The sequence below is a fragment of the Bufo bufo genome, chromosome 1, assembly GCF_905171765.1.
Source record: "Bufo bufo chromosome 1, aBufBuf1.1, whole genome shotgun sequence".
In the NCBI taxonomy this organism is placed as follows: domain Eukaryota; kingdom Metazoa; phylum Chordata; class Amphibia; order Anura; family Bufonidae; genus Bufo; species Bufo bufo.
Window position 1 is genome coordinate 245,583,012 of NC_053389.1, and position 26,545 is coordinate 245,609,556.

A 26,545-nucleotide genomic window follows, 5' to 3' on the forward strand; every position below is an offset into this window, starting at 1 on the left:
CTTTCCATGCCTCTCATCCGGAGAGACCTGGTCCTGAGTGTCCGGAGGCCCCTCGTGAAAGGGGGGGTACTGTCACGAGGGTATCAAGAGCCACGTCTGACTCCGTTATACCCGGGGTCAGGAAGTCGCAGCGGGTGGCTGCGCGCTCTATATCTAAAGATCACGGTGTTTCTTTATGATTGTTTTCTGTGTTTGCCTTGCTATCCTTTTTGTCTCTCTCAGGGATCCGTAGCTTCTCCTCCTCAGCTGTTTTTTGTCTGCCACTCCCTACCTCCTTATATTCTCCCCTCACACTTCTCTAGTTGCCAGTTATAGAGCTTCCTGCCTGGACATCTATACTGACCCACTGGAGTGGTTAATCCTGGTTGTCGTTCCTGTGTGCTACCCTCCGGATCCCTGTTTGGCTTATTGTTGTCTCCTGTTGTCGCCCACCTGGGAATATATGTTGAGTCTGTGTTGTCTGTCCTCTCCTTGGTGTTTTCCCTCAGAGTTAGTGGTGCGGACTAGTGTTCCCATCGCCCTGTTCACTACCTAGGGCTCAGCTCAGGGAAAGCCAGGGCTTTAGGCACGTGATCGGCGTACGGGTGAGGAACCCGTCTAGGGACGTCAGGGCAGCTAGGTGCCAGCCGCCAGGTGAGTCAGGGGTCACCATCTTCCCTCTCACTTGGGCAGGGCCTTCCTCGTTCCCTCCCTCTGTGTCACGTATGTGATAGCCACGCCGACCGTGATAATCTGCTGTACTAGTGACATCACACATAATACCTCATCAGACGTGATAATAGGAGTATCTGCTGTACTAGTGACATCACACATAATACCTCATCAGAAATGATAATAGGAGTATCTGCTGTACTAGTGACATCACACAGTATACCTCATCAGAAATGATAATATGGAGTATCTGCTGTACTAGTGACATCACACAGTATACCTCATCAGAAATGATAATATGGAGTATCTGCTGTACTAGTGACATCACACATAATACCTCATCAGACGTGATAATAGGAGTATCTGCTGTACTAGTGACATCACACAGTATACCTTATCAGAAATGATAATAGGAGTATCTGCTGTACTAGTGACATCACACATAATACCTCATCAGACGTGATAATAGGAGTATCTGCTGTAGTAGTGACATCACACATAATACCTCATCAGAAATGATAATAGGAGTATCTGCTGTACTAGTGACATCACACAGTATACCTCATCAGAAATGATAATAGGAGTATCTGCTGTACTAGTGACATCACACAGTATACCTCATCAGAAATGATAATATGGAGTATCTGCTGTACTAGTGACATCACACATAATACCTCATCAGACGTGATAATAGTATCTGCTGTACTAGTGACATCACACATAATACCTCATCAGACGTGATAATAGGAGTATCTGCTGTATTAGTGACATCACACATAATACCTCATCAGACGTGATAATAGGAGTATCTGCTGTACTAGTGACATCACACATAATACCTAATCAGAAATGATAATAGGAGTATCTGCTGTACTAGTGACATCACACAGTATACCTCATCAGAAATGATAATATGGAGTATCTGCTGTACTAGTGACATCACACATAATACCTCATCAGACGTGATAATAGGAGTATCTGCTGTACTAGTGACATCACATAATACCTCATTAGACGTGATAATATGGAATATCTGCTGTACTATAACCGCTCGTTATTTCACATAATGCACTTGAATACATGGGACCACTCTCGTCTCCATAGCAACACCAGGGATGCCAGAGTAGCGAGCTCTATTAGAGCCCCGCCTACTTGCCTGTGGTGTGACCTTTCAGCGGGGTGTGATTGGTCTGGTCTCTCGCCATGATGTCACTTCCGCGTGCGCCATCTTGGGGGTGGATGCGAACAGAGAATTGTAAGGGGAAAAGGAAGAATGGCAGAGAACGGCGCTGCGGGAGATGGGTGTGAGTAACGACGGCCTGTGACGTGTGCCCCCGGGGATTATATAGGGCTCTTGTTAGAATTAGGCCACGGGTGTTTGTATCTGGCGGTGTCTGAGCAGCTGTGGAGGGCCCACAAGTCCCAGCATGCTGCTTCCCTTTATGATCTGTCAGTGTTCTGAGCCCCCAGATGATAACAATCACTGCGACATATTACCAACAGCCTTATCTTAGCATCATATTGCAGTGATTATTGACACATCCTGGTGAGAATCTCCCTGCCAGGTGAAGGGGCACAGGTAGCTTACCTGACACTAGTGGAGGGGCACAGGTAGCTCACCTGACACTAGTGGCAGGTCAGGTGAAGGGGCACAGTAGCGCACCTCACACTAGTGGCAGGTCAGGTGGAGGGGCACAGGTAGCGCACCTCACACTAGTGGCAGGTCAGGTGGAGGGGCACAGGTAGCGCACCTCACACTAGTGGCAGGTCAGGTGGAGGGGCACACGTAGCGCACCCCACACTAGTGGCAGGTCAGGTGGAGGGGCACAGGTAGCGCACCTCACACTAGTGGCAGGTCAGGTGGAGGGGCACACGTAGCGCACCCCACACTAGTGGCAGGTGAGGTGGAGGGGCACAGGTAGCGCACCCCACACTAGTGGCAGGTCAGGTGGAGGGGCACAGGTAGCGCACCTCACACTAGTGGAGGGGCACAGGTAGCGCACCTCACACTAGTGGCAGGTCAGGTGGAAGGGCACAGATAGCTCACCTCACATTAGTCTCAGGTGGAGGTGCACAGGTAACTCACCTCACACTAGTGGCAGGTCAGGTGGAGGGGCACAGGTAGATCACCTTACACTAGTCTCAGGTCAAGTGGAGGGGCACAGGTAGATCACCTTACACTAGTCTCAGGTCAGATGGGGGGGGCACAGGTAGCTCACCTCACACTAGTGGCAGGTCAGGTGGAGGGGCACAGGTAGCTCACCTCACACTAGTGGCAGGTCAGATGGAGGGGCACAGGTAGCTCACCTTACACTAGTCTCAGGTCAGGTGGAGGGGCACAGGTAGCTCACCTTACACTAGTCTCAGGTCAGGTGGAGGGGCACAGGTAGCTCACCTCACACTAGTCTCAGGTCAGGTGGAGGGGCAGAGGTAGCTCACCTTACACTAGTCTCAGGTCAGGTGGAGGGGCACAGGTAGCTCACCTCACACTAGTCTCAGGTCAGGTGGAGGGGCACAGGTAGCTCACCTCACACTAGTGGCAGGTCAGGTGGAGGGGCACAGGTAGCTCACCTCACACTAGTGGCAGGTCAGATGGAGGGGCACAGGTAGCTCACCTTACACTAGTCTCAGGTCAGGTGGAGGGGCACAGGTAGCTCACCTCACACTAGTCTCAGGTCAGGTGGAGGGGCACAGGTAGCTCACCTCACACTAGTCTCAGGTCAGGTGGAGGGGCACAGGTAGCTCACCTCACACTAGTCTCAGGTCAGGTGGAGGGGCACAGGTAGTTTACCTCACACTAGTCTCAGGTCAGGTGGAGGGGCACAGTGCTGATCCTGAGTTACATCCTGTATTATACTCCAGAGCTGTACTCACTAGTTTACTGGTTGTCATTGGAAAGTCAGCAAGGACCAGTGCATCACCACTGCTGGCCAACCACTGGCCTCAGCAATGATGTGTCTATTTATTTTTTGTTTGTTTTGGACAGCCCCTTTAAATGTACTAAAAGTTGCCATATTATGAAATATTCTGGATTATCAGGCTAAAATGAACATAAAACAGATGAAAACGGCAAATAAAGCATGAATACAGATCCTTTAAATTTGTTCTTTATGCCACCAGGCATCTTATCGTATCTGGCAGACCGCCCCCCTCCTCAGTACATACATCCCAGTCAGGGCCGGCGCCACCCATAAGCAGAGTAGGCAACCGCGTACATCATCTAATCTCCTTCTGTTCCTGTACTTGCCAGCCGGATGCGCTCCGGTGAGTTCACTTCGGGCAGAGAGAGCGGCATGCAGCTCTCGCCGCTACGAGAGACCCTGGTGTATTTAAATCTCATTTAGGCTTTCTTTCAGAAAAGTTTCTCCTAGGATTCAACTCACGACCTTGACACATCAGAGCTAAGGCATTTACCCTCACAGCCATGAAAGCTGTATTGCCAGTTGGTTAAAAAAAATAATAATATAAGACTTCTACTGTAGGTAACTTTGATACCTAGTGTACATCCATACACATGTCAGCTGCCCCAACACACCCAGCTCTGCTACATCCATACACAGTGTACTGGGGCAGCTGTCATGTGTATGGATGTACACTAGGTATCAAAGTTACCTACAGTAGAAGTCTTATATTATATTTTTTTTACTCATCGGAGCGCATCCGGCCGGCAAGTCTGCCTTGCCTCTGATGTGTAAAGGTCGTGAGTTCGAATCCCAGGAGAAACTTTTCAGATTTTTTTTATTTTTTTTTTAAATACCGGACTGCTACATCATCTAATCTCCTTCTGTTCCTGTACTTGCCAGCCGGATGCGCTCCGGTGAGTTCACTTCGGGCAGAGAGAGCGGCATGCAGCTCTCGCCGCTACGAGAGACCCTGGTGTATTTAAATCTCATTTAGGCTTTCTTTCAGAAAAGTTTCTCCTAGGATTCAAACTCACGACCTTGACACATCAGAGCCAAGGCATTTACCCTCACAGCCATGAAAGCTGTATTGCCAGTTGGTTAAAAAAAATAATAATATAAGACTTCTACTGTAGGTAACTTTGATACCTAGTGTACATCCATACACATGTCAGCTGCCCCAACACACCCAGCTCTGCTACATCCATACACAGTGTACTGGGGCAGCTGTCATGTGTATGGATGTACACTAGGTATCAAAGTTACCTACAGTAGAAGTCTTATATTATATTTTTTTTACTCATCGGAGCGCATCCGGCCGGCAAGTCTGCCTTGCCTCTGATGTGTAAAGGTCGTGAGTTCGAATCCCAGGAGAAACTTTTCAGATTTTTTTTATTTTTTTTTTAAATACCGGACTGCTACTTAACTTTTTTTTTTTAAGCTACTGGCTACACTGCTTTCATAGCTGTGTGGTTAAATGCCTTGCTTCTGATGTGAAAGGTTGTGAGTTCGAGTCCCAGGAGAAACTTTTCTGAAAGTGTTTTTTTTTTTTTTTAATACCGGACTGTTACTTTACTGCCACGGGGGGGGGGGGCGGCGGCTATTGGCGCCATGATACTGGCACATGGAGGGGGGAGGAGAGAGGCACTTTATACTGGCACATTCGGGGGCAGGGGGAGAGGATGGCACTATGATATTAGCACATGGGGGGGGGGGCAAGAAATGGACATGAATCATGAGGGGCAGAAATGTGAAATAATGGGGGGGGGGGGGGGGCAAAATGTACATTTGCTTCTGTTGACAAAAATCCTTGCACCGGCCCTGACTTCGGGCGCGCAATCCCGCGATATTATATATAAATTACCACAGTCAGACTGGCATAGGGTACGCGACTATAGTCAGACTGGCACAGGGTACATGACCATAGACTGGCACAGGGTACACGACCATAGTTAAATGTTGCATGCAATAGGTGGCGGAAAAAGGGGTGTGGTCAATGGGATCCCAGTTCATTGAATGTTGACTCTAGCGGTGGCCTCACCGTATCCACCAATAATCCTTCTCTGGACCCTTACCAGTCTGGGAGCTCTGTAGGACTGGAGGTAGGAATAGTATCTCTAGACTCACGCTCGGTGGGTGGACATACTGGGCCGAGCTTGCACCCCAGTGATGGTCATGAGGTGGCACTAGATGCAGGGATTAGCATGGATAGTGTCTCCCGTGTTAACAGTCCTATTACAGCTGACCGCATTCAACTTGAATGGGTCCGTGCTCTGTCCGCACCGCAAAAAAATATGACTTGTCATTTATTTGTGGTGTGGAACAACGGAAAGTAACACCACGAAAGCACTCCGTAGTGCTTCCGGTGTTCCGTGATGCGGGGTCTACGCGGCTGTGGATTGCTGAACCACCGTTTGCGGATCGCCCAACAGCCGTGTGCATGAGGCCTAATACTGAGTCTAATCTAACCACTAGGAATATCTGATAATTCGGCACCGGTCACTTCTGTCTGACTTACAAGGGTTTGACCATGTGTCCTTCCCCGCAGCAGCCAGGCCATGAACGGATTTCACCCGCCACATAACGCGGAGCCTCGTCTTCCTCTGCCGTGTCCTCCTCTCTGTCCAGGATCAAGATTCATGTGAGGATGACAGGAAGGACGGACACAGGTAACGTCTGCTTGGGTCTGTAGTAGAGTTCTGCTGATATGAACTAGTGTGGGGTGGTCCCCAAAAGAAGTAGCGTCAGATTTACCACAGCATTCTCCATCTGCTTCATCTCCCCTTGTGCCAGTACATGCTACAGAGGTGAAGGGTCGCTGTCATTATCTTAGTACATGTGGAATGGATACATTGCACGTATAAGGCTACTTTCACACTGGCGTTTCTGGGTCTGCTTGTGAGATCCGTTTTGGTCTCCGTTGCGTTTTTTAGATGGTCACTAAAACGCAGCTTGCAGCGTTTTGGTGACCGTCTGACGATGCGGATCCAAACGGATCCGTCCTGACTTACAATGTAAGTCAATGGGGACGGATCAGTTTTTCACTGACACAATATGGTGCAATTGAAAACGGATCTGTCCCCCATTGACTTTCAATGTGAGTCAAGACGGATCCCTTTTGACTTAGACTTTTTTTTTTAATGAATAATGCATAAGCGTTTGCATTATCGGTGCGGATCCGTCTGTGCAGCTACAAGACGGATCCGCACTAAACGCGAGTGTGAAAGGAGCCTTAGGGGATAGCGGCAACTTTTTGCCTTTCCAGCAGCTTATTATTACCCTTCGCCTGTCTGCAGTCTCTTTTTATATGTTTAGAAACCCCTAAAAAATACATATAGACCAATACAGTAAGTACTAGACATGGGGAAGGGTAGGAGGAGGATGCAGCTGCAGTATTCTTTACCGGTGAGACTGCATTGTCTGGGTGGGGTGGAATATTAACCGTCTATGTTCCGCAGCCTTGAATGAGACTGCATGCTGTGAGAGTGGAGAACATGTTCCAGTCTTTCACCCACAGGAGAAGACATCTGAAGCAGAGCTGGTACATTGACTATCCGCTGTATCTCACTGACCCCTGCATTGTCTCTACACAGAATGAATGACTTGAACTTGAACGCCGTGGGCATGGACCAGCTGAGTGCTTCCTCAGTAGCCAACACCCTGCCGGTCTCAGGAGGTCACCTCTGTCTGACAGCTTCACCGCCACACAGTGCTCTCACCACACCAGGTAAATAAACCACGAGGTATCTATACCCTGTCCCGTTAAGATAACTTTTCCCTATCCACAAGTAGGGATAAGTGGACGATGTAGTGTCTTATCCATGTTTTCCTATACCCTTCCTGTCTTTGCAGGTTTACCAGTGGCTATTCCTAACCTTGGGCCATCTCTGAGCTCACTCCCCTCTGCTTTGTCAGTCATGCTTCCAATGGGAATCAGTGAGCGGGGAGTCATGTGTGGTATACCAGAACGGAATTACACACTACCACCACCACCATACCCCCACCTGGAAAGCAGCTACTTCCGGCACATTCTCCCGGGTATTGTATGTTTGTTGTGGAATATTTTCAGAATTTGTGGCTGACAAATATATATACTGTTAATGGTGGGACTGGATCCAAGTAAGGGTTTGAAATCCGCACCAACTGGGGGAAGATCTATGCTACCTCTGTTTTCTTCGGCAGCAGCCACTACTGGCAAAATGTGGTATTACATGCACCCATCCAAATTAATAACCTAATGACCAAAATGGTAGTCAGTCTACCCTTTTGGGGGTCCCAAGTTGTGGATTCTTCCTTTTCTGAAATCTGTATACCCTAGCAGGGTTTACCCAATTAAGACAATCCACATAATGTTCTCTATTTGTATTTTACCTTTGTTCAACCCCTTCCTGCATTATCATGTAAATGGAGAAAGCCTGCACATCTCACAGGCACCACCACTCGAGAATGGTTTTGGTTGATACCCAGTTTTCATCAAAAGCAGAAGTCATCAGAAATGACCCCTGGTTAACCCTTTCAGCTCTGCAGTTGGCCTGCAGGTCTGTCCAGTGTACCTGCTACAGTACACGGATCGTGGGATTGTCTTCTACCATAAAAAAAACATATACATGTAAAGGCTATAGAAACCTTTGACATGGAAGAAAATGATGTTTACATATATTGATGGTTACCTTCAGTAAAAAAAAAAAGAGTTGGGCTTAGTTACAGTCTGGGTCACATCAGGAGGTCCTGGGTATTTATCAGAACCCCCCCCCCCCCCCCCCCCCCCTTCCCCAACTATACAGATCTTGACCAGTAGTCTCTGGCATATAAAAAAATAAGAAAGATCTCAGTTGAGTTGACTTCTCCAGAGGTAATAATCTTCTTTTTCTTACTTTCCAGGCATCTTATCGTATCTGGCAGACCGCCCCCCTCCTCAGTACATACATCCCAGTTCATTGAATGTTGACTCTAGCGGTGGCCTCACCGTATCCACCAATAATCCTTCTCTGGACCCTTACCAGTCTGGGAGCTCTGTAGGACTGGAGGTAGGAATAGTATCTCTGGACTCACGCTCGGTGGGTGGACATACTGGGCAGAGCTTGCACCCCAGTGATGGTCATGAGGTGGCACTAGATGCAGGGATTAGCATGGATAGTGTCTCCCGTGTGAACAGTCCTATTACAGCTGACCGCATTCCTGAAGAGCTGACAATAGAGGGGGTGACTGGGGATCATGGACAGATCACCAGTGTGTCACGTCCTCATGAACCCCTTACTGTGGATGCCAACCTACCTCCTGATGCTGTGGGTCATGGTGGAGTCCTGCCATTGCACAGCGGATCACTGGAGCTTCCTGTTGTCATGGAGACAGAACATCACATGGGCACCAGGTCCAGCATGTCAGAAAACTCTCTTACGGACGCCATCCACACTGTGGCCTTGAGCAATAACCCTGTCAGCGTGGCTCTTTCTACCTCACACCCGCTCTCGTCCCTGACCTCGGTGTCTTTACATGGGAACAGCATCAGCTTGGAGCCCGTCACAGTGACCTCCATAACATCAGATGTCTCCCTGCCTGGTGCGCACGTGGATGCGGGCAATCTGACTTTTGTTCCAACCTCTCTACAGATAGACTCCAAGGAAAACATGGCCACCCTGTTCACAATCTGTGAGTAGGTTCCCAATAATATCTTTTTTGTGCTGATTTTGAGAAAAAAAATAAAGATAAAAATTCTCCTTAGCTTAGACTTTTCTGTAAGGCACAGATGGCATTTTGCTGTCTCATCGGAGGAGGTATGACCCTTAGAATGAGGGGGCTGCAGTGCTCAAGAACATTTCAGATACAGATCAGACATTGATTTTTGTTCATGTGAACTGCCATTGGTGTCTATACTATATGGCATGCTCATGTGCAGTTCTGATGGTAACATTCATCTGATCTGGGTTGTCATATTGAGATACAAGCCACCAGCGACTGCCGTATTGTCTAGCAGTTGGTTAAAGGGGTTGTGTCACTTCAGCAAGTGGCATTTATCATGTAGAGAAAGTTAATACAAGCCCCTTACTAATGTACTGTTATCATCCATATTGCTTCCTTTGCTGGCTGGATTCATTTCTCCATCACATTATACACTGTTTGTTTCCATGGTTACAACCACCCTGCAATCCATCACCGGTGGCCGTGTTTGCACACTATAGGAAAGAGTTTTGGACTCTTTGGTGGCCGGGACCATGGGAGCTCACAAAGGCTGGTGCTTTTTCCTGTAGTGTGCAAGCACGACCACCTCTGATGGATTGCATGGTGGTCGTAACCATGGTTTTTCAGTTTGCGTGTCATGGATTCCCTGAAGGATTTGGCCCATTGAATGGAGCTAAACTGTGAGCGGAAACCCATTTCCGATTCCAGCGGCGTCTGTCCGGACATTACACCTTCCTTGGCACGTACGTGGCTATAAACTGCAATTTCATAAAGTGCAGCACAGCTTCCCATTGAAAACAACAGAAGGCAGATTCAGTGCTGCCGGTGACTTTTTGAAGGGATCAGTGGCGACTTTCACCAGCAAAAAACAATGTGAATTGGGCATAAGGCTATTATTAAATGTAAGTTCCTTTATAGGAAAAAAACAAAACTACACTACGCTACATAACCCCATATATTTGGTATCCCGTAACCATAACAGCACATACTGTAGATATTATAAGCTTTATTGTAGTCAGCGATGAACAAAAAAACATAACAGAAAATTAAATTAAAAGTAGGACGGTAAAAAGTAAAAACGGTATATGTAGAAAAGACAACTTGCCCTGCTGAAAAAAAGAGAACAAAGTTCTTTTTTTCACTGTTAATGTAAAAATGAAGAAAAAAAAAGTTATTCTGGAATGATGAGAGGGAAAAAAATAGGTTGTCCTGGAGGGGTTAATTGCTGCCTACAAATGTGGTATTCAGTGTTTCACCTCTGTTTGCAGGGTGTACTCTGTGTAACCGGGCGTATCCCTCTGACTGCCCTGAGCACGGCCCAGTCACCTTCATACCAGACAACCCCATTGAGAGCCGGGCGCGCCTGTCCCTTCCCAAGCAGCTGGTGCTGGGACAGTCGGTGACAGAAGCAGAAGTAGGTAAGAAATGAGTTAAAGCTGTAATTTATGACATTGGCAAGAATTTTACATTTTAGAGGTCTTCTTAGTTTTTAAGGAGTCAATCAGAATTTAGAACTGCAAATCCCCATACATTTAAATGATAAAATTCTGTCTACCTGCAGCCACCACTAGGGGGAGCTTACTGCATACTGTTTATATAGTACATTGAATTTCTGATAAACATAGTAACATAGTACATAAGGCCGAAATATTTTGTACATCCAGTTCGGCCTGTTATCCTGCAAGTTGATCTAGACGAAGGTAAAAAAAAAACTGTGAGGTAGAAGCCAATGTTTCCCACTTTAGGAAAATAATAAAAAATTCCTTCCCGACTCCAATCAGGCAATCAGAATAACTCCCTGGATGAACGACCCCTCTCTAGTAGCTATAGCCTGTAATATTATTACACTCTAGAAACACATCCAGGCCCCTCTTGAACTCTTTTATTGTACTCACCATCACCACCTCCTCAGGCAGAGAGTTCCATAGTCTCACTGCTCTTACCGTAAAGAATCCTCTTCTATGTTTGTGTACAAACCTTCTTTCCTCCAGACACAGAGGATGTCCCCTCGTCACAGTGTTGGGGATAAATACAGTGCCTTGCAAAAGTAATCACCACCCTTGACTTTTTTTTGTATTTTGGTGCCTCACAACCTGGAATTAAAGGATAACTGTCACACTTAGACCCTAATTTCAATTTTCATATATGTAGATACTAATAACATGATATTTCAGAATCAGTTACTATTAGACTGACTTACCCCATATTTAATAAGATTCCTTAGCAACCAGTCTGCATAAAACTGCAATTTCACTATTCAGTTAAGATGGCCGGCACTGCCCTCACCCTGAGGTTAATCCCACCTGTCCTCACTAGCCAGTAACAATAGCCCCCCAAAAGTGTCAGTAACCAGAGCCCTCCCCCCCTAAAGGGTTAATCTCCTGCAGCACAAAGGGGTCCTCTTACCACATGTTGCTTTCATTTATACACTGAGCAGATGGCAGATCTCCCTTCCCTGGTCTGCGCTGCTTCAACTCTGCATTCTCCAGCTCTGCTGAGTGAGGGAGCGTCTGCCAAGCGCAGGGACAGGGAGAAGTGCACACAGCCCAGGCACTGTTATCAGCTGCTGGGGAGGACCTGGCTTTAATCATTTACTTACAGTCCCTGGCTGTCAGTAATGTGACCCTGCACACAGCCTGCTTCTGCGTCCTCCGTCCTTCAACACATAGACGGACCATGCCTAGCAACCTGATTTTAAGCACAGGTAAAAGTAGGCAGAACAGGGAACAAAAATGTGGAATTAAGGGGTAATTGAATACACAGTGAAAAGTTGAAATAGGGCCACCAAGGAGATATTAATCACCACAATCCAATACTCCAAAAAAAAATATACGACAGTTATCCTTTAACATGGATTGTTTGAGGATTTGCATCATGTAATTTACAGAACATGCCCACAACTTTGAAGATTTTATTTATTTTTTTATTGTGAAGCAAACAACAAATAGGACAAAATAACAGGAAAAGTCAATGTGCATAACTATTCACCCCCCTAAAGTCAGTACTTTGTAGAGCCACCTTTTGCGGCAATCACAGCTCCAAGTCACTTTGGATAAGTCTCTATGAGCTTGCCACATCTTACCACTGGGATTATTGCCCATTCCTCCTTGCAAAACTGCTCCAGCTCCTTCAAGTTGGATGGTTTGCGCTTGTCAACAGCAATCTTTAAGTCTGACCACAGATTTTTTATTGGATTGAGATCTGGGCTGTGACTAGGCCATTCCAACACATTTACATGTTTACCCTTAAACCACTCAAGTGTTGCTTTAGCAGTGTGTTTAGGATCATTGTCCTGCTGGAAGGTGATCCTCCGTCCTAGCCTCAGATCACGTACAGAGTGGGACAGGTTTTGCTCAAGAATATCCCTGTATTTAGCACCATCCATCTTTCCCTCAACTCTGACCAGCTTCCCAGTCCCGGCTGCTGAAAAACATCCCCACAGCATGATGCTGGCACCACCATGTTTCACTGTGAGGATGGTGTTCTTTGGGTGATGTGATGTGTTGAGTTTGCGCCAGACATAGTGTTTTCTTTGATGGCCGAAAAGTTACATTTTAGTCTCATCAGACCAGAGCACCTTCCTCTATACATTTTGGGAGTCTCCCACATGCCTTTTCGCAAACTCACAACGTGCCTTTTTGTTTTTAGCTGAAAGTAATGGCTTTCTTCTGGCCACTCTGCCATAAAGCTCAACTCTATGGAGTGTATGGCTTATTGTCATCCTATGTACAGATACTCCAGTCTCTGCTGTGGAACTCTGCAGCTCCTCCAGGGTTACCTTAGGTCTTTGTTCTGCCTCTCGGATTAATGCCCTCCTTGCCCGGTCCGTGAGTTTTCGTGGTCGGCCCTCTCTTGGCAGGTTTGCTGTTGTGCCATGTTCTTTCCATTTGGTTATGATAGATTTGATGGTGCTCCTGGGGATAATCAAAGATTTGGATATTTTTTTTATAACCTAACCCTGACCTGTACTTCTCAACAACATTGTCCCTTACTTGTTTGGAGAGTTCCTTGGTCTTCATGGCAGTGTTTGGTTAGTGATGCTTCTTGCTTTAGGTGTTTCAGCCTCTGGGGCCTTTCAAAAAAGGTATGTATATGTAATGACAGATCATGTAACACTTAGATTGCACACAGGTGGACATCATTTCACTAATTATGTGACTTCTGAAGGTAATTTGTTGCATCAGAGCTTTTTAACAGAGGGGGTGAATACATACGCACATGCCAATTTTCTGTTTTCTATTTCAAAACAAATTCTTTCCGCCCTTCTCCCCCTCCCCCAGTCACCTGCTGCTGGTCTTGAGAAGTTGAGACTGCCTTAACCCTTCATGACCACCTACCGGCATGATTATCTGGGGTTCTTCCCCTAGGTACACTGTACATGAGTGGAGGATTTAACCCCTTCCTGCCGTCTTCCTATTTAAAAAAAATAATAATAATAATAATAAAGGAAATGTGTGTCCATACGGGTCCCCCTCCTCAGCCGCAGGGTCACCCGGTCTGTGTGGTCCCACACTGGGCCCGTGCCCTATCTCGGGGAAAGGGGGACCTCGCATAGATCCCAATCCGCCCTCCGGGGCCGTTTTGGTTGATGATTCTCCACCTGTGCAATCTAGTGACGGACCACTGCCGGATCCCAATCCGTCCTCCGGGGCCGTTTGGTTAATAATTCTCCACCTGCTCAATACAGCGGAGAACCTCTGGAATTCCCAATCCACCCTCCAGGGTCGTTTGGTTGATAGTTCTCCACCTGCGCAATTCAGTGAAGGATCTCAGCAGGATTCCCAATCCGTCCTCCGGGGCCGTTTGGTTGATAATTCTCCACCTGCGCCATACAGTGGAGAACCTCTGGAATTCCAGAACCACACTCCGGGTCGTTTGGTTTATAATTCTCCACCAGCGTATTCAATAAGGGACCTCTGCCGTTCCCAGTTCACCCTCCTGGGTCGTTTGGTTGGTAATTCCCCACCTGCGCAATTCCAGTGGGAGACAACTGGAACTTCCCAATCCGCCCTCTGGGGTCGTTTGGTTGATAATTCTCCACCGGCGCAATTTTATACAGGACCCCTGTTCCCAATCCACCCTTCCGGATGGTTTGGTTGATGATTCTCAGCCGGCGCAATTTTATACAGGACCTCTGTTCCCATTCCACCCCCTGGGTAGTTTGTTTGCTAAGCCCCCACCTGCTCAGTCCGCATCTGCCAGGGGCGAGGTTCTGAAGGGAAGACCTGCATGCTAGCGGACCATAGCAGGTCATCTTCTCCTCGAATATCTCCACACCCCCTCTCTTCCTCCCCGGGTCACGCTCAGGCACACCCTCTCTCACAGGAGCGGGTCCGTCCGAGGGAGGGAGGGGGGGGGGAGAATCACTGATTCAGACCCTGACATGAATCCGAAGCAATCCCCTAAGATTGCGTCTACGGTGACCAGCAGCACTTGTCATAGGCATTACCCCCTTCCTTAGGCAGAGTAATTGCACTACTTTAGGATACAGTACTGACCTTATACATTGTTCCCTATCATAGGTGGACTAGGTGCAATAACACTGATTTCAGTGCCGGACGTATACATTCCCCCTTCTGTAGGTGGCGGAATTGCATCTCCACTGGGTTCAGTACCTGCCGTATTCATTAGCTCCTTCCACAGGTGGCGGAATGACATTATCACTGGTTACAAGGTGTGCTGTATGCATTACCCCCTTATTTAGGTGCTAATTGCACTCCCACAGGGTACAGGACTCGCCATATGCACTAGTTCTCGCCGTGGGCATTAACCCCCCTTCTTAGGTGGGGTATTTTCCCTACCACTGGCTTAAGTACTCCGTACGCATTCCACCTTCCATAGGTAGTGTAATTGCACCACCATTGGATACGGTCCGACTGTCGCGCTATCCTCCCATAGGTGGAGTGTTGCACATCACTGTGCTTTCTGCCTGCCTTACCCCCTTTCGCAAGTGATCCATTAGCGGGGGAATAACTGAATATCTTCAGATACGGCACAGGGGGTTTACTAGCATCACTTGTATCCTAGAGACTCCCATCTCCATGGGTCTTCATTGTTCCAGTCGGTCATGATATTGTCCGCATCAGTAGTAGTGTGTACACCATTACACATACTGTATATGGTGTGTACGTTCCAGCGAGTCAAGTGCTTTACTGACTGTATTCTCTATCCACCACTCCACCTTCTCTGGGAAAGTGGTTATGCTGGCACTCTGGTAGCAGCTACAGCGTGTTCTCCTCCACGGGTGCAGCCTTTCTCTAATGCTCGAGTTCTCGCTACCCTACCCTGGCACCAGCTTGGCAGTTGCTCCTTTCAGCGTCGTTCCAGGTAGAGTCTTTAAGGTTGCTCTACTTAAACTGGGGAAGTATGGTATGTGGCTTCTATGGATAGTCAGGCTTCCTTCTTATTTTTTTGCGCTGACGGGGCGAGCGCTGGCTACTACTGTGGGAGCGGTATTGCGTACCACTACATGCTTGGGTTCTGTCTGTTCAGTTTTTCGTCAGTTGATGGACTCTTCTACAACTGAAATCCTTGGCTACTTCTGTATAGCTCCAGTCTCAGATGGGAAATGGGCTTGGACCTAGCCTATTCTTCCCCTGTCCCTTTCCTCCTCTGGATCATGATTCATAGACACCCCGTATGCCGTGGTAGTTCCTATGTTACTACCTTCCCTCATCTGCACGGGGTATTCTTTTGATGGCCTTCCATTCCAGACACGCTCCGGTCCCGACTGGTGGGCCGTGGCAACCTCCACATCCCTCCTTCCATTGGTCTGGGTGTGCTAACGGTATCTACACGAAAGCTCCCCACCTTCTCTCCTGAGCAGGAGTTCCGGAAACATACGACATGGATGCCCTGACATCTCCTTGGCGGGAGTTCTCCCTCCCTTACGTGTTTCTTCTCTCCTACCCAGGGTTCTACGGAGGATCAGATGGAGGGCATTCTGACAAATCCTAGTCGCTCCGGGTAGGACCAGTCGCCCGTGGTACGCCGATCTTGTTCTCCTTCTAGGAGATGTCCCTTGTCACTGCCCTCAGAGACGTCCTTCTTTCAGGGTCCGGTCTTGCATCGGCATTTAACCACTTCCCATCTGGGCCATTTGCCCCCTTCCTGACCAGGCCAAATTTTGCAAAACTGACATATCTCACTTTATGTGGTAATAACTTTGGAACGCCTTTATTTATCCAAGTCATTCAGAGATTGTTTTCTCGTGACACATTGTACTTCATGATAGTCATAAATTTGAGTCAAAATATTTCACCTTTATTTATGAAAAAATCCCAAATTTACCCAAAAATTTGAAAAATTCGCAATTTTCTAAATTTCAATTTCTCTGCTTTTAAAACAGAAAGTGATACCTCATAAAATATTTATTATTTAACATTCCCCATATGTCTACTTTATGTTGGCATCATTTTGGAAATGTCATTTTATTTTTTTAGGACGTTAGAAGGCTTAGAAGTTTAGAAGCAATTCTTCAAATTTATAAGAAAATTGCCAAAACCCACTTTATAAGGACCAGTTCAGGTCTGAAGTCACTTTGTGGGGCCTACATAGTGGATACCCCCATAAATGACCCCATTGTAGAAACTACACCCCTCAAGGTATTCAAAACCGATTTTACAAACTTTGTTAACCCTTTAGGCGTTCCACAAGAATTAAAGGAAAATGGAGATCAAATTTTTAAATTTCACTTTTTTGGCAGATTTTCCATTTTAATCAATTTTTTTCTTTAACACATCGATGATTAACAGCCAAACAAAACTCAATATTTATTACCCAGATTCTGCGGTTTACAGAAACACCCCACATGTGGTTATAAACTGCTGTATGGGCACACGGCAGGGCGCAGAAGAAAAGGAACTCCACATGGTTTTTAGATGCCATGTCCCATTTGAAGCCCCCTGATGCACCCTTACAGTAGAAACTCCCAAGAAGTGACCCCATTTTGGAAACTAGGGGATAAGGTGCCAGTTTTATTAGTACTATTTTTGGGTACATATGATTTTTTGATCATTCATTATAACACTTTATGGGGCAAGGTGACCAAAAAATTAGTTGTTTTAGCACAGTTTCTATTTATTTATTTTTACAGCGTTCACCTGAGGGGTTCAGTCAAGTGACATTTTTATAGAGCAGATTGTTACGGACGTGGCGATACCTAATATGTATACTTTTTCTCATTTATTAAAGTTTTACACAATAATAGCATTTTTGAAGCAAAAAAATTATGTTTTAATGTGTCCATGTTCTGAGAGCTATAGCTTTTTTATTTTTTGAGAGATTTTCTTATGTAGGGGCTCATTTTTTGCGGGATGAGGTGACTGTTTTATTGGTACTATTTTGTGGGACATACGCATTTTTGATCACTTGGTGTTGCACCTTTTGTGATGCAAGGTGACAAAAATTGCTTGTTTTGACAGTTTTTTTTTTTTTTTTTTACGGTGTTCACCCGAGGGGTTAGGTCATGTGATATTTTTATAGAGCTGGTTTTTACGGACGCGGCAATACCAAATATGTCTATTTTATTTTATTTTTTCTATTTTAAATTTTTTTTTTTTATTCCTAACTTGGGAACTTTTTTTTTTTTTTACATGTGAAACTTTATTTTTTTTTATTTTTTCAACCCTTTATTTTTTTTATTTTTTTTTTACACTTTTCGTCCCCCATAAGGCCATACAAGACCTCTGGGGGACATTTGCTTCACTTTTTCTTTTTTTTTTCACAGTTGATTTCTCCTGTAACTGGGGCTGACATAGTAGCCCCAGTTACAGGACAAATGCACCCCTATAAAAGGCTGTACAGCAGCAATCCAGCGCTGTACAGCCTCACAGCAGGGCTGATCGAGGTCTCTGAGAGACCTCACACAGCTCCTGCACACTCCGGTCACGGCGGTCACATGACCGCCGGGCCGGAACAGGAAGCGCACAGCGCTTCCTGCTCTGCAGACACAGCGCTCGGTGAGCGCTGTGTCTGCAGCGATCGTGAAGGCAGGGACACCTGGGAACTGTCCCTGCCTTGTCTTAGGGTTGCCCTGCTGTCACTGTTTTAAAACGTGCTGTCAGAAATAGACGTCCACCCATAGGACGTTTATAGTCTATGGGCGGACGTGAGGTGGTTAAGGTCTTGGTTGACGGCGTGGCTATTAAAACTGTCATCCTGAGGTGGAGGAAGTTTTTTTCGGCAGACGTCATCTGCACTATGATTCAGGCTTGGAAGCCTGCACCGCCCAGGATCTATTATAGGATCTGGCGGTCCTCCTGGGCTTCTGTAAAAGCCGGGACATTCCCTCACTCCGTTTTTTTTCTCTCTCCACTGTCCTATCCTTTCTACAATCGGGGTTGGCCCTTAGTTTTCTTTATGGGTCAGGTGTTGGCGCTTCTATCCTGGGGCAGCGTCATCTGGTGCCCATGGAAACTTTCCTTCAGGGAGTGGCACATGCGGTTCCTCCGTACCGTCCTTTATCGCCTTGGGATCTGAATATAGTTCTCTCAGCGTTCCAGTCTTCTCCCTTCCCTTGGGGAGATATCTCTCCGGCTCCTGTCCTAGAAGGTAGTTTTTTCTTGTGGCTCTCACATCCATCAGACGGGTGTTCGAGTTGGGGGTGCTCTCTTGCAGAGAACCCTTTCTGGGTCTTCACAAGGATAAGGCGGTTCTCCGGCCCATCCCTTTTTTCTCCTGAAGGTGGTCTCTGTCTTCCACATCAATGTAGAAATTGTCCTTCCTTCACTGTCCCTCTCCTTCACTCCCTAGGGAAGGGAGTTACGTCATTGACGTCAGGGCTCTGATCATTATTGGCAGCCTCCAGTCCCTTCCGGCGTACGTAACCCCCTTTTTCTTTGTCATCCGAAGGTTCCACGCAAAGGATTGGCAGCCTTAAGGTGGCAATTGCACGATGGATTCGGTCTGCAAATGCTGTACCATTCCGCACCCGGTGCGGGGTTCCGCCCTTAGGTGTCTCGGGTCACTCCACTGAGCGGTGGGCGCTTCTTGGGCTCTGAGGCATCGCGCTTCGGCTGTGCGGTTGTGTAACGCGGCTACCGGTCCTCCTTACACACATTCACAAAATTTTACCAGGTGCATTCTTATGCATCGGCGGCCGCTGCTTAGCCCGCTTGGTCTTGCAGGCGGCAGTTTTCTTAGATACCAGCAGGGACACTTGCTTCCATGGGTCTGTGGTTTTTCCCTCCCCGTGGACTGCTCTTGAACGTCCCACGGTTTCTGTGTCCCCCAATGAATATGGGCGAGAAAAGGAGATTTTTGTATAACTTACCAGTAAAATCTCTTTCTCGCTCTTCATTGGGGGACACAGCACCCACCCAGTATTGTTGTTCGGCCACAGTTGTGGCGGTTGCTGGTTAGAACCCCATTGGGTCTTTTGGCATGGTTGGTGTTCCATGTTTTTTCTTGGTTGGCTTGCTTCTCCAACTGCGTGTTCACAAACTGAAGCTCTCTCTCCAGGCTGGAGGGGGTATAGCTGCCAGGGGAGGAGCTAACAGCTTTTACTAGTGTCAACGCCTCCTAGAGGACATAGCTATACACACGGTTTCTGTGTCCCCCAATTCAGAGCGAGAAAGAGATTTTACTGGTAAGTTATACAAAAATCTCCTTTTTTCTAAAGTTAATAACCCTAATTTTGATCATCTTTCAGGGTATTGTAGTTGCCCTCCTCTGAACCCTCTCCAGCTCTGCTATGTCTGCCTTGTTCACAGGAGACCAAAACTGTACACAGTACTCCATGTGTGGACTGGCTAATGATTTGTAAAGTGGTAGGACTATGTTCTCATCATGGGCATCTACATTTAGTATGTACGGGTGACTTGCATTATTCCTTCCCATGTGCATAACTTTACATTTGTCAGTGTTAAACATCATCTGCCACTTATCTGCCCAAGCATCCAGTCTATCCAGATCCCTCTGTAGTAGTATACTGTCCTCTTCAGTGTTAATTACTTTACACAGTTTAGTGTATGCAATAAGCTAGCTCCATCTAGTTGTGGCTGCAGCCAATGGAATTATCAGAGGAGGAATTTGGATTACTTTAATTAAACAATGGATTTATCTATAACCAGTGATTGATTCTTGCAGGAGTATGGACGCAGGAGAGTATTTCCGTTCGGACTTGCTTTGGACCTTTAATAGGACAAGAAAGTCAATCTCTTGAAGTTGCCGGCTGGACAGACAAATCTGCTAACCACATCTGGAAGGTAAGACGTTTACCATACCATAGATTCACATGCCCTTATATTCTAGGGAACATGATCTCTGGTCATTCTGATCTTAATAGGCCATGAATCGAATTCCAAAACTGCAGTGAAGACTGGAACTTATTTAGGCTGAGTAGTAACAGAGAGGGATTATCATATCACAGATTTATGTCACCCATGGGTTTTGGAAAGCTTGGTGACCAACCTTATGAGTTCTGGAATATCTTAATTTATCAGTCTGGCAAGTTTTTAATAATCTTTTTCATTATTGCAGATTTACAGCAACAATGTGATGGAGTTCTGCATCATAACGACGGACGAGCATGAATGTAACTGGATGATGTTTGTCCAGAAGGCCAGGTATGCAGACTATCGCCCCTCACTTGTAGCCCGCCTGGATCTGCAGCTATAATAATAATCCCTATTCCTTTTTTAAGGAATCTGGATGAACAGAATCTTGTTGCTTATCCTCATAATGGGAAGATCTACTTCTACACCACGCGGGACATCCCAGCACAGGAGGAGCTGCTGTTCTATTACAGCCGGGACTATGCTCAGCAGATGGGTAACTAATCTGCATTATAAGCTACAGCTTAATATGAGTTATAGGGAATCACCTGGAACCCCTAGTGATTACAGTTCAATGGGCGACCAAGTCCATGGTCATTACAAAAGTACCTTGTAACCTGGGAGTTACAGAACCACATGAAATAAATATGACCATACAGATGTAGCAGTTGTTAACTGCCATGCTGCCCTACTCCAGTAATGCAGCGCCCTGTGCTATTCACATAGTGTGCTGTCCATACACATAGTGTAACAACTGCCTTAAATAGTGTAGAGCACTTCTTTAAGGGTCCATTCACCCGTCCGCAAAACACGGACACTGGCCATGTGCGTTCCGCATTTTGCAGATCGCACATGGCCGGCACTTTAGTAGAGATGCCTTTTCTTGTCCGTGTCTGCGGACAAGAATAGGACATGTTCTATTTTTTGCAGAACAGAAGTGCGGATGCGGACAGCACATTGTGTGCTGTCTGCATCTTTTCCGTCCCCATTGAAAATGAATGGGTCCGGATCTGCGGAACCTATAGGGATCCATTTTGCGGTCGTGTTAATGGACCCTAATAGTGTAGCGCACACCAAGATATAGATTAATTTCTCCATCATGTTATACACTGCTTATATCCAGGGGTCACGACCACCCTGCAATCCAGCATTGGTGGTCGTGCTTGCACACTATAGGAAAAGACACCAGTCTCTCTGGTGGCCCAGGACCGCAGGAGTGCAAATAAGATACCGCCTATTCCTATAGTGTGGAAGCATGGCCACTGCTGCTGGATTGCAGGGTGGTCGTAACCATGCAAACGAGCAGTGTATAATGTGATGAAAAATTAATCCAGCCAGCAAAGGAAGCAATATGGATAATCGCAATACATTAGTAAGTGCCTTGTAGTAACTTTATCTTCATGATAAATGTCATTTGCTGAAGTGAGACAACCCCTTTAAGCTGAGCTCTGTCGGTCTATACATGAAAATGGAGCAGATCAGCAATTTAATCCATGTTCCACAGGATTTCTACAAGAATGTTTGTGCCAGGATCACGCAGAATATGCTGTGTAAGGACAGTGAGGACAACGGTTTCTCTGGCTTCTAACAATCTTTGTAGATTTAGTGTTAAAGTGTTGTCTCATTTTCTTTCCACAACCAAACGGACCTGTGAGAAACAGATGTTCCATGTGCTTTCTGTTTTTTTTCTTCCTCACTGCATACTGAATCGGCTACTCGGATTCTCAAAAGAACGGACCAGAGTAAGGGTGCATTCACGCTACCGTAATTGTTTACCAGCCGTGTGCGTCCTGCTGGTTGCAGACAATAGGACATGCTCTATCTTTTTTGCGGGGCCACAGAACGGAACAACTGATGCGGATAGCACGCGGTGTGCTGTCCGCATCTTTTGCGGCCCCATTAAAATGAATGGGTCTGCACCCGTTCTGCAAATTTGCGGAACGGATGCAGATCCATTTATACGGTCGTGTGAATGCACCCTAAGACATGCAGTGAGTTTCTTGGATGTGTGAAGAGCCTCCTGACTTGTAAGGGTTCGCGTGCTAAGTTTTTAAAACGGACAGCACACTGTAAAAAAAACTTGTGTGAATAAGCCCTCAAAATTTTTGAAAGCCGCAGCCATTAATTTGCAAGGAAGGCACTAACACAGCATCCCCTTCCAAGATATACCAGACTTGTGGGGATCCAGAAACTGATCTGAATCGCAGTGTACCTACCACAGTAAACTTACCTGTAATTTTTGGTTTTATCAGGTTTACCTGAGCAGCCGGAGATGCTGCTGTGTCACTGTGGGGAGGAATGCTTATCCTACGCCGAGTTCAAGTCTCACCTGAGCTGCCACGTTAACAGCCACCTCAGCAGTGAGGACACCGGCCAGGCTGTGACTCCCAGCAAAGAACGGAAATGGAAGTGCACAGTGTGCCCCCGCTCCTTCTCGTCCTCCTCCAAGCTTAATGTGCATTACATGGGGCATATGGGCATGAAGCCCCACAAATGTGAGTTCTGCAGCAAAGCCTTCAGTGATCCAAGCAACCTGCGCACTCATCTATGGATTCACACAGGTTAGCCCTGACCACTGCTCTGCTAACACTGTATTGTAATTACAGGGTCACTGAACTTTCACAAAAACTTTGGATATGTCATAGTGACATCGGTGGGAGTCTGAGTGCTGGGACCCCACCACTCGCTAGAGCTAGGAGAATGAAGTTCTCAGCGTGCTCACTCCTTGTTGCAGGAGAAGGAATCAAGATGGCCTCCTAGACTTTCTATTTGGCCCATCTCCTTCAGCAGGGAGAGAGCTTTACACATTTTTCCTTTTCACCTCAGGACAGAAGAATCATCGCTGTGTACTCTGCGGCAAGTTATTTACCCAGAAAGCTCACCTGGCCTCGCACATGGTTATCCACATAGGGGAGAAGAATTTAAAATGTGACTTCTGCGAGAAAATGTTCATGAGGAGACAGGACCTGAAGCAGCACATCCTCACTCATACTCAGTGAGTAACCATCACCACTAGGTTACAGCTTCATCCAGTGGCTGTTGATGGATACCATACAAGGTGGCTTTATTTTTCGCCTACATTACAGTGGGTTTCCTTTTTTTTTTTTTTTTTTTCCTACTTAAATATCAGCAGACGCCTATTGTACCCATTGAAAAAAATCATATCTACTCCCCGCCATTCTGTTGCAGCTTCCTGTAAGCTTCCAAACTAGGTCACGTGTGTCTCTGCAGCCAATCACTACTCTCAGCTTTGCTATGTGCCCAAGCAGCACGTCACTGCTGGATCATATCACCACAGAGACCCCTCTAGGGATGAGCGAAGCAAGCTTCGGATGCTACATCCGAAGTCACTTCGCTAAAAAATTTGTTTCAATGCTGTATGGAGAGTCGTCTCCGTACACCATTAAAATATACCGCCTCCAATGAGCCGAAGTCAGTTTTCCCCAAAGTCGTGCGAGACTTTTGTTGAATTACTTTGGTAGTTGATTTTTAAAACTTGACCAAACTCTGCTTCGGTTCCGACTGGTACCTTTGAACTGAGGGCGAGTTCGGTTGCAAGTTTTAAAGTGGTTTTCCACTTTAAAAATCCACTACCGAAGTCTCACGCGACTTTGCAAATAACTGACCGGCTCATCAGAGCCTGTACATTGTAATGCTCATCCCTACCCGTAATTGTTTTGATCCGAATCAGACATTGATTTTTGAGAACTTGTTTAACAGCCCTAATTCTCATCCACTTTGCTGGTACTGCACAATGCTGCAGATTTTCTGCACGTAAATATCCAGGTATTTAGTCATGTGTGAGCCCGGCCTTAAGGTTCAGGCATTGTTCAGATCACTACTACAAAGCTGAAATTTGTGTTCTTCCCCAATAGGGAACGACAAATCAAGTGTCCAAAATGTGACAAGCACTTCAGTAGAACGAACCATCTGAAGAAACACCTCAACTCTCATGAAGGCAAGCGGGACTATGTGTGCGAAAAGTGCTCAAAGGCCTTCCTCACCAAATACCACCTCACCAGACACCTTAAGATCTGCAAAGGCCCAAGCCCTACCACACTTACTGATCAAGATGAGGAAGAGGAGGATTCTGAGGAGGAAGAATTAGTGAGCCCAGATTGTAATGTGTTCACCACAGACGCACATCTATCATCGCACACATGACACAAACTGTATTTATTTTATTTATTGTGTGCATCTGGACTGATCTGTTTTCTCCACAAGTCTGTATATACTGAGGTGTCTGTACAAATAAACCAAATGTAAAAGTCCTGGCAGACTACCACTACTCCAAAATATCCCTTCATTTTAGATCTACAGCTGCTCCAGGCATGTGCCTCATGGTAAAAATTCTACAAAATTTCTGTGTAGTTGGCATGTAGACGCAGGAGCTGTAGACCAAGAATGAATATATATGTCTCGCTCGTATCATTGGTGGACACAGAACCGTGGGTACAGCTGCTTGCTGCCACTAGGAGGCGACACTAGGCTAAAAAGTGTTAGGTCCTCCTCTGCTGGCTATACCCCCTCCAGCCTGGAGAGAGCATATCAGTTTTTAGCTTAGTGTTGTAGGAGCCCTTTCCCTTTTTAGGTAGGGGAAACAGAGGCGCCTAGCCCCTCTGTCTATCCCGGGAGTTAGACCGGTGTCGGATTCCCTCACCGCTCAACCTCCCCAAGAAGCAAAAGTGGACCAGGGCAGCCCAGCTCCTTTGCTTCCCGCCAGCCAAAGGGTCACCTGGTTCCGGCGGGACCCCCCCCGCTATTCCAGTCTCCTGCCACTTCGGGCGCCAGCTGCTGAAGAGGTGACCCTGCTGGTAGTCGGAGGAGGGGTGAAGAGGAGGATGAAGATGAGATGAGTATTCCCCCCCCCCCCCCCCTCCTCCTCCTCCTCCTCCTCTCGGCCACTGCGTGTGTGTAAGGGGACTTTTAACATGGTCATGTTATAGGTTCAAGTCCCCAAAGAGATCTCTTTATTTCTGGGATAGGGCACATCGGTCAGATTACCTCTGGCTTCCCGGTCTTTCGGGGTCGGCTCCAGTATACACAAACGAGCGCCTCTGTGCTCCGCTTCGGATCACTCCGTTCTCCAGCCGACCGGAAGTGACTCCTGGTCGGCCGTGCGCCGCAAATTTAGGCCCCGGCTTCTCGGAAGGGTTGGCCGCATTCAGTGCCTCCCACTGTTATGCAAGGGGGCGGGGCGAAGTGAAGTTTCCCACTGCAGCTTGGAGGATTCAGAGGACCGCGGCCACACCAGTGGACTCGGACTTCAGTTGGCACCACGCGTCTTAAGGGACCACGGGACGGTTACTTCCCCCCTCCAGCTGCCACTTATATTGCATGTATGAAATGCAAAATTAAGTTTCCTCGCGGCCAGCCGGACTCTGTCTGCTCCGCATGCTGTGAGCCCACGCAGGTTCTGCGCCCCCTCCCAGCCCAATGCCCGCCTTGACCAGGTGGAACCGGACTGGGCTCGTGCCTTATCTCGGGCAGTGGAGGACCTCTCTCTAAGATATCCCAATCCACCCTTACTCTCATGGGTCGATTGGTTGATAAATCTCCACCTGCGCAGTCAGCGCCATCCTCTGGAGATCGCCTTAGGGGCAGACCTTCGCACAAGTGGCTCAGAGCAGGGCGTCATTCCTCCTCTGGCGCTTCAGCATCTTCCCCCCTCCCCATGGGTCACGCTCGGACACATCCTCCCTCCCAGGGGAAGTTCTGGCAGATGGGGAAATTGGTGTCTCTGACTCTGATATGGATCCAGAACAATCTTCCAAGATTGCTTCCATGGTAGACAGCTTAGTTTCTGCTGTCCGTGACACCTTCCAGGTGCAGGACGACTCCCCCTGCATGAGTCACCAGGGAGTGTCTTTTCTCCCACCCAGGCAAACTCCTAATGCCTTCCCCTTACATGACGACTTTTCGGTAGTCATTGCCAAGGTGTGGGACCATCCAGATCGTCACTTTTACACGCTAAAGTGACTTGATCTGCTGTATCCCTTTCCGGCGGACTGGGACCAAGGTGGACTCTCCGGTAGCACG

The 26,545-nt window shown here is 47.1% G+C and overlaps 2 protein-coding genes across 3 annotated transcripts in view; one reads left to right on the top strand and one right to left on the bottom strand.

The window, feature by feature from the left end:
- Nucleotides 1-1,844: 1,844 nt before the first annotated feature.
- Nucleotides 1,845-24,781, top strand: PRDM4 (PR/SET domain 4). 2 transcript variants are annotated; one of them, XM_040438133.1, is made up of 12 exons: nt 1,845-1,953; nt 6,100-6,220; nt 7,145-7,278; nt 7,404-7,589; nt 8,433-9,200; nt 10,499-10,648; nt 20,319-20,437; nt 20,712-20,797; nt 20,875-21,002; nt 22,759-23,067; nt 23,333-23,501; nt 24,382-24,781. In XM_040438133.1, exons 3-12 carry the CDS (start codon nt 7,146-7,148, stop codon nt 24,668-24,670), a joined length of 2,337 nt encoding a protein of 778 aa, XP_040294067.1. In that variant the 5' UTR covers nt 1,845-1,953; nt 6,100-6,220; nt 7,145; the 3' UTR covers nt 24,671-24,781. The 2 variants fall into 2 exon arrangements, with proteins under 2 accessions (XP_040294067.1, XP_040294076.1); XM_040438142.1 differs by having other exon boundaries at nt 1,873-1,955; nt 6,103-6,220.
- The window catches only part of LOC121005406 (aldo-keto reductase family 1 member B1-like), a 41,796-nt gene continuing 37,633 nt past the window's right edge, over nt 22,383-26,545 (bottom strand). The window contains exon 11 of the mRNA XM_040438162.1: nt 22,383-22,402. The gene's annotated coding sequence lies outside the window, so the exon portion shown is untranslated. The remainder of the gene's footprint in view (nt 22,403-26,545) is intronic.